The sequence below is a fragment of the Dromiciops gliroides genome, chromosome 1, assembly GCF_019393635.1.
Source record: "Dromiciops gliroides isolate mDroGli1 chromosome 1, mDroGli1.pri, whole genome shotgun sequence".
NCBI lineage: Eukaryota > Metazoa > Chordata > Mammalia > Microbiotheria > Microbiotheriidae > Dromiciops > Dromiciops gliroides.
In genome coordinates this window covers 633,033,431-633,041,158 of record NC_057861.1, presented here as the reverse complement: position 1 = coordinate 633,041,158, position 7,728 = coordinate 633,033,431, and the positions used below count along the sequence as shown (strand labels likewise).

Here is a 7,728-nt window from a genome sequence, read left to right as displayed (position 1 = left end):
CCTGGACAAGTCACTTAACCCACATTACCCTGCAAAAAAAACCCCAAAAAACCAAACCTATCTTTACATACTGCTTTAAGGTTAGCAAAGCACTTTACATTTATTATTCCATCTGATCCTCACTCACAACAACCCATAAGGATCCTTGGATTGTGTGGCTACAGAAAGGCTACAGAAAGGCAGTGTCTCACTATGCTAAGTATATAGCAAGAGAGTATAACAGTTAAATTATCTGCAGGTGACACTCAACTTGAGTGTACCAATCCAGCCTTCTCAGTTTCTCTCTGGCACTTGGTTAGGATCACCAGACAAAGAGGCTGCAGTACCCTCACTGGCCACTAGATGGATTGCAGCCTTCAAATGCCTGGGCTGCTCAATCCTTTCCACCCCTCTCCCCTCCCCAGCCCAAAAAAGTTCTTGCTACAGCAGGATTCTGATTTTTGTTCAGCATTTTGGATTAACTCCTCATTGGCGAATCCAATATTAATCTAGGGAATGAAATGGAAAATTGCTCCAAATATTAAAATATAAATCTGTCATCTATATCTAGCTCATAACCCCCAAGTAGGCTTTTGTTATTGTATCATGTCCCCATTTAGGGTTTTCTTGGCAAAGATATTGACATGGTTTACCATTTCCTTCTCCAGCTCATTTTACATTTGAGGAAATGAAGGCAAACAGGAAAATGACTTGCCCAGGGTTACACAGCTTATAAGTATATAAGGCTGGATTTGAACTTGGGTCTTCCTGACTCCAAGCTTAGTACTCTATCCACTAAGCCATCTGGGTTCCCACCCCTCAATTTATTGCATACTGCATCCATAGATTTAGAGGCAACATGTTGTGATCTTATGGTTTCTTATTCATAATAGAGTATTACATACTCCTGAATGGTAGCATCCTTTTCCTGACAATTCCCAAAATTTTTCCCAGCTGTCATTCCAGATCTTTGGATGTGGCTCACAGAAATCCTGAGCACACTGCCTACGGCTCATGGGAAAAGTACAAGGGAAAGAGCAGTATGATTCCTATCTCAGGGATCACAGATTAGAGATAGGGGAAATCAGTGAAGACAATGAGTGAAATCAGTTTCCTATTTCACCAGTCCAGTGGGATTCAAAATAGCTGATAGTTTCTGCTCCTCTGAATCTTTTCTCTCTGCATGGCTCTCAGCTGTTGTCTCTGCCCCCATCAGGAGCTGTTTCAGATGTGCTAGCCTCCAGTCAGTTTAGTTTCTTGGCACTGTGCCTGCTGGCTAGTGCTAGTTAGGGTCCCCATGTACTTGCCTGCTTCCCTCTCACTTGTGGAAGCCTACAATGGTAAGATCAATGGAAGGAAGATAGGAAGTAAACACTACAGTGTATGTATAGTGCTTTCCCTTCTTCCTCATCCAATCATTTGTTTTTCTGTTCCAGAACATACATATCCAGTGAAGAACAGTTTCCCCTGACATCTGTGGCAGCCTCAATTCTGATGTGTTTCACAAATTCTGTTTTGTCTCTGTCAAAGATTCCTGGACTTCAGAGTCTCTACAGAGAAGAGAAACATAATGCAAAAGTACTGGGAACATAGAAGTTCAATGTGCTCACCTGCAGCTTTGTTGTTCATTTGGTCAGAGGGAAGAGTTCCTCATAGTGGACTTTCCCAGCCCAAGACACAGAAGCATCTGGGGTCATAGTAGAGTATCAAGAATTCTTGCAGAAAGAATCATAAGCTTGCCTATATGTTTCAAGAGGGAAGTGCAGGGACAATGTTCCTGAACCCCAACTTTTTAGACAGCATGATCCTTTCATCTAGTTTTCTAGGCGATAAGGGAGATTTCTCTAGTATTACCAGTCTTGGAAGTTGCCAGTGTATTCCCAAATTCAAGTATTGGAAATCAGACCTTCTAGAAAGAAAAAAGGAGATTTTCCAGAAAGGGATCCTGTATCAGACATCCTTTTTTTTTTTTTAGTGAGGCAATTGGGGTTAAGTGACTTGCCCAGGGTCACACAGCTAGTAAGTGTTAAGTGTCTGAGGTACTCCTGACTCCAGGGCCAGTGCTTTATCCACTGCGCCACCTAGCTGCCCCCAGACATGCATTTATTCCTTTGAATGTACAATACCTAGGGATTTTGTTATCTGTATCTGTGGAAAGCTAGACATATGCTATATTTCAGCTACATATGATATGTATGAACCAAAAGAGAAAATTGCTTTTAGGGGCCAGACCCTAAGATTAGAACTGGTCTTTGTGAACCTGGAATTTGGAGATCCCTGAGTCATGGGTTACAAAATCATCCTTGGTCATCTTTCTCTTCTTGGGTCAGGGTGCCTGAGTTCTGGAATGAGAGTAATCTTAGGGCCAGAGCCCTGGTTCTGGGAAGAATAATCATAAACACATAAAATGTTAGAGCTGTAAGGAAACTTTGAGATCATCCAGTCTAATTTCCCTATTTTACTTATGGGGAAACTGAGGCCCAGTGTGGGGAAGGGCCTTGCCCAAGATCACAAATTTAGTATCAGAACTGTTACTAGAACCTTAGTTTCCTGATTCACAGTTCAGTGCTCTTTTTACTAAGTCACATTGCTGTCCAGATTCAGGATTCCTTTATGTACATTATCTCATCTGAACCCAACCACAACCCTGTGAAATTAAGATAGATATTGTCTTTATTCTATAGATGAGAAAACAGGTTTAGAGAGGTTAAGACTGTTGGATAATCCTTTGGCCTGATGCTAAACAGAATTACTGAACTTTGAGATTCACAAATACAAACATAGGCATACTGCTCTGGGTTAGAGGCATGCAACAAGTACACTTCCACACATTGGCTTCAGCAATGTCCTTTTATTTTAACCCTTTAGTAGGTAGGGGGTAGGATTTGAAGGGACAAAGACTTTCCCAAGGAGATGCAGCCCTGGGCCTGCTGTGTCTGGATGGTTAGCAGCTGCTTCATTCACTGGGGTAAAGATCCCAGTGTAGGCCGATGGCATCAATGACGGAGCCAGAGCGTCCGCTGAAGAATCGAAGAACGGTGTTGGGGTACAGTGGGGCAGCATTGAAGCTGGTGCCTGTGTCCTTGCCAAAAGCCAGGTGGCGGCCCTTGTCTGTCACAAAGATCAACTGCCGAAGATAGTTCTTATATTTGCCAGACACTTGGATGATTGACTCCCCGGGGTACAGGAAAATCTCCTCCAGGTCACCCCGACTACCCCCAGTATAGTCGCTCCACTCCTTGCCATATTTGACCTGCAGTCTGGGGGGTGGGGACAAGGAATAAGGAAGGAAAAAGACAGGTATTTAGCATCCCACTAGCAAGAAAGGCAGAATAATGTAGTAGGAAGTGCTGGCCTGGGAGTCTGGACATTCTTTGCAAGGAAGGGGGGAGATATGTATTTAGATAGAACATTACACCAATAATAATAATCATCATCATCATTTAAATAGCTCCTTAGGATTTGCAAAGTGCTTCACAAACATTATCTTATCTTGGGAGATAGGTGCTATTATTCCCATCTTACAGATGAGGAAACTAAGGCAGAGCTAGTAACTGTCTGAGTCTAGATTTGAGGGAGCTCTATCCACTGTCCTCCCTAGCTGCCCTTTTCTTTTTTAGAGTCTGTTATTATTCTATGACTAAGGAGATAATTGAGTTTACTTAAAGGAGGGCCAGAATTCAACATGTGATGAAGACATTCTAGGAACAGCCTAAGAAAAAATACAGAGAATATTTGGAAGCAGATGGAAAGTGGTTGGTGACAAGCAAGCCATGGTCAATGCGTGAGAGCAAAGGGATGATTGTCAGAGCAATTTCCTGAAGGAGGCAGGAAGTAATTCGATGAAATGTGTGTGCAGAGGGGCAGCTAGGTGGTGCAGTGGATAAAGCACTGGCCCTGGATTCAGGAGTACCTGAGTTCAAATCTGGCCTCAGACACTTGACACTTACTAGCTGTGTGACCCTGGGCAAGTCACTTAACCCCCATTGCCCCGCAAAAAAAAAAAAAAAAAAAGAAATGTGTGTGCAGAGTGGCACTCAGTAAGTGTTTAATAAATGCTCATTGACTTGTTGACTGTCTAGAGGGATTAGCTTTAGTAAATAGTAGGGGTTTGATGAGGAGGAATGAGAGACAGGGTGATGATAAGGCTGAAAGGTATTGAAGAAAGGAAGAAGGAGACAAAGGGACTCAAAATATCCAGGTCCTCCTGGTCTCTTACATGCACTAATGCTGTCCCTATGGGCAAGTCACTTCATCTTTTCATCTTTCCTCATTTGTCAAATAGGTGCTCATAATGCCTCCCTCCAACGTTTTTGTCAGTAACAAAAAATAAGATAATGTTTGGGAGAGAGCTTTGAAAACTGTAAAGTGTGATATGCTAATATAAACTAAAATGATTAATAAGGTAGAAGATTTCAGCTATCCTCTCAGCTGTGGTAAAGACTAAGAGAGATTGGTAAAGGGAACAGAGACTTAATACTGAGAGCTTGTCTCTGATTATCATTAGAGCTAGTCATACTAGCTGTGTGACTTTGGGTATGTCACATAATCTTTTTTGCTCTTAGTTCTTTTCTCTGTTACATGGGGTTAATGATAGATGTCCTTGCTTAACTCACAAAGATGAGAAAGAGCATTGAGTTGAATCAGAAAATCTGGGTTCCAGTCCCAACTAGCTGTGTAACCTTGGGCAGGTTACCTCTCTGAGCTTTAGTTTTCCCATCTGTCAGTGGAGGAGGTTGGAAATTATCATCTCCAACCACCCTCATCCCTGACAACTGAAAGAGACCTTTCTTTGGTTTTCAATTTTCTCATCTGTAAAATGGTCAAATGTCAAATAGCCCCTAAGGTCCCTGCAAACTTTAAATCTACGATCCTATGGTTTGATAGGTAGCATTTATATAGCATTTTAAGGTTTGTCAAGCCCTTCAAATATGTTATCTCATTTGATCTTCACAACATAGGTGAAGGCGCTATTATTATGCCTATTTTATACAGATAAGGAAACTGAGGCTGAGAGATGTTAAATAACTTACCCAGTATCACACAAACTAGTGAGTGTCTTAGGCAGAATTTAAACTCCAGTTTTTCTGACTCCAGATGCAGTTCCCCCTTTACTACACCAACTAGATGCCTCTTTAAATCAATATTTTGTTTGTTCATTCATTTCAGTTTTGTCCATTTGGGGTTTTGTTGGCAAAGATGCTGGAGTGGTTTTTATTCCTTCTCTAATAAACCAAAATAAACTCCAAGAAAAGAAGGTGAAGGGGCCTGGAAAACTTTTCCTCTCTCCAGGTGATCACAGAGAATGAAATATTCCTTGTGGAATGAAAGATGGGAACCAGGGTGAAAATGAAGAAGGAAAGGGATCTGGAAAGGTAGAAGGTAATCTTGACCTGTATCTGAAAGCAGGAAAGCAGAAGAAGAGAAAGGGAAGGACCTTCGAACAGTTGGGAGCCAAGTCAGTGATAAGAGCATCTTCTGAAGATTGATTGGTTGGTTGACTGGTTAAGATGATGTCAGGAGGGGCAGCTGGGTGGCACAGTGGATAGAGCACCGGCCCTGGAGTCAGGAGGACTTGAGTTCAAATCCGGCCTCAGACACTTAACACTTACTAGCTGTGTGACCCTGGGCAAGTCACTTAACCCTCATTGCCCCGCAAAAAAAAAAGAAAAAAAGAAGATGTCAGGCCATAGGCTTTGTGTTTCTGGACCACAGCTTAAGATAGATGAAAGATGGTAATCTTGGCCAGCAACAGAGAACATCTAAGAAGGACTGGTAAGGGTATTTTTGACTGGAAGCTTTCTAATATAATCAAAAAGGCTTAAAGCCAAAAAGGAAGAGGGAAGAAGAAAACTGCTTACCTGTCTTCACAAAAAACTAGCTAGCATAAAGAATAGCAACAATATAGGAAGTATAGCAATAAAGATTTCCAGAGATTCATAGGAGACAAACTTCATAGAAGCCAATAATAAGTATCTACTCATAAATCCCTAAAATATCAATAACAAGCAAAACTAGGAATCGTAAAGCAATGAGTATGACTCATAAATATGCCTGTGACTTGGCAGGATAGGACTCAAAATTGGAATATATCCCTAGAAGGAGATGCCTTATTGAAAAGCAATAGCCAGCCTCAGACACTTGATGCTTAATAGCTGTGTGACCCTGGGCAAATCACTTAACCCAATTGCCTCACCAAAAAAAAAAAAAAAAAGCAACAGGCTAGGTAGATGAGGGAGGAGTGGAAGAGTAACTGAAGACCTAAGAACAAGAAAGTGACAAGTAGTGAGGGCCAGCCTCACTCAGGATCCTCACCCCACAATGTAGTAACTGTTGGTCCTGATTCGGATGGCAGTGATGGGACCATCTAGCTGGTTGCCTGAGTGGGAGAAGCGCTTTCCTCCCCCTCCTCCGTACTCTCCATTGTAGGAGGATGTCCGTGGCTGAACTAGAGACAAAACAATTGATAAAGGGAATAAAGAAGGTGGCACTTCAACCAAGATTCAGTCACCATCTCTAGGAATCTTCCCACAGACCTGTGTCCTCTCCAGACCCAAGCTTAAATGTCTATGCCATACACCTCTCAAGTCCCAGGTGCTTTCTCTGGACCTAGGCATCCTATGCTTACAGATCACTTACCAGACTCAGCTGACACACAGAGTAGGGCGAGAAGAGCCAATGCCAACATCCTAGGAGCCAAGAAGGAAAGAGATGAAGTGGTTTCACCCTGTCCATTCTTTACATCAGGCCCAGTCATCCTGCTTTCTTAACTCAATCCCAAACTTCCTACCCACCTCCCTCAGACCCAGGTATCCCCACACCCTGCCTCAGACCCCTGCAGTCTGCCTTCCTAACTCTGACGTCTTCATACCCCTAATTTATAGCCCTAACAAAGCTACAGGGATTACTCATTCTCCTAACTCAGGACCAGGCATCCCATGCCCATTTACCTTGCAGGTCCTGGTGCAGTGTGACCTTAGGGAAAAGCCAGGTCCTTTTAACTTAATTCCAGACCCTCCCCTATTTATTATCATGTGAATTTCACCTCCTGAGCAAATACTGTAAAGCCATTAGGGTCAGGTGTGGCGTAGATAGCTAGCTGGATATCTCTTAGTGGTCCCCTCCCTCTCTTGGATTTCAGCCCTGGGAGACCAGAATCAGGGTCTCAGATCAAAAGGAGTCAAGATGGTAGGGTAGGGGTAGTCGAGGTCAGCAGAGAGGAGAGTATAAGGGGGAGACAGAAGAAGGGGCAGCCTGAATGGTATGACACTGAAGGTACTGGAAAAGGTCACTCTGTCCTGCCTCTCACAGTGCCTGAAATTCCACCATTAGTGATTTCTTCTTTTACATTAGTCACTTTTCTCTCTAGGTTGTATTTTTTTTTTGGTTTGTTTTTTGTTTTTTGTTGTTGTTGTTGTTGTTTTTTGCAGGGCAATGAAGGTTAAGTGACTTGCCCAGGGTCACACAGCTAGTAAGTGTCAAGTGTCTGAGGTTAGATTTGAACTCAGGTCCTCCTGACTCCAGGGCCAGTACTCTATCCACTTCGACACCTAGCTGCCCCTCTCTCTAGGTTTTTAAAGGTATATTCAATCCCTCTGACCTCAAAGTGACTGAATTGGTTTGGGACCCAAGACAGCAAGAGAGGAGGTCTAGGCTGACAAAAGAGAAATAAGGGTAGAAAGGGGAAGGAGTACTCAGCACCAACTTCATTTCCTTTGCTCCCATTTTACTTACTAGCCCTTGGGACAG

General features: G+C 42.8%; 1 protein-coding gene across 1 annotated transcript; it reads right to left on the bottom strand.

Annotated features, from left to right (window-relative positions):
- Nucleotides 1-2,815: 2,815 nt before the first annotated feature.
- Nucleotides 2,816-6,971, bottom strand: ZG16 (zymogen granule protein 16). The gene is made up of 4 exons (XM_043977089.1): nt 6,930-6,971; nt 6,619-6,668; nt 6,295-6,427; nt 2,816-3,239 (listed from the first exon to the last, which is right to left on the bottom strand). Exons 2-4 carry the CDS (start codon nt 6,665-6,667, stop codon nt 2,936-2,938), a joined length of 486 nt encoding a protein of 161 aa, XP_043833024.1. The 5' UTR covers nt 6,668; nt 6,930-6,971; the 3' UTR covers nt 2,816-2,935.
- Nucleotides 6,972-7,728: the final 757 nt, after the last annotated feature.

Excerpts from the sequence above, each read along its gene's own strand:
- ZG16 (XM_043977089.1), bottom strand. The coding sequence starts at position 6,667 with ATGTTGGCATTGGCTCTTCTCGCCCTACTCTGTGTGTCAGCTGAGTCT. Across the intron at positions 6,428-6,618 it reads CTGTGTGTCAGCTGAGTCTG|TTCAGCCACGGACATCCTCC; the intron begins GTAAGTGATCTG and ends TTTTGTCTCTAG. Across the intron at positions 3,240-6,294 it reads AACAGTTACTACATTGTGGG|ACTGCAGGTCAAATATGGCA; the intron begins GTGAGGATCCTG and ends CCCACCCCCCAG.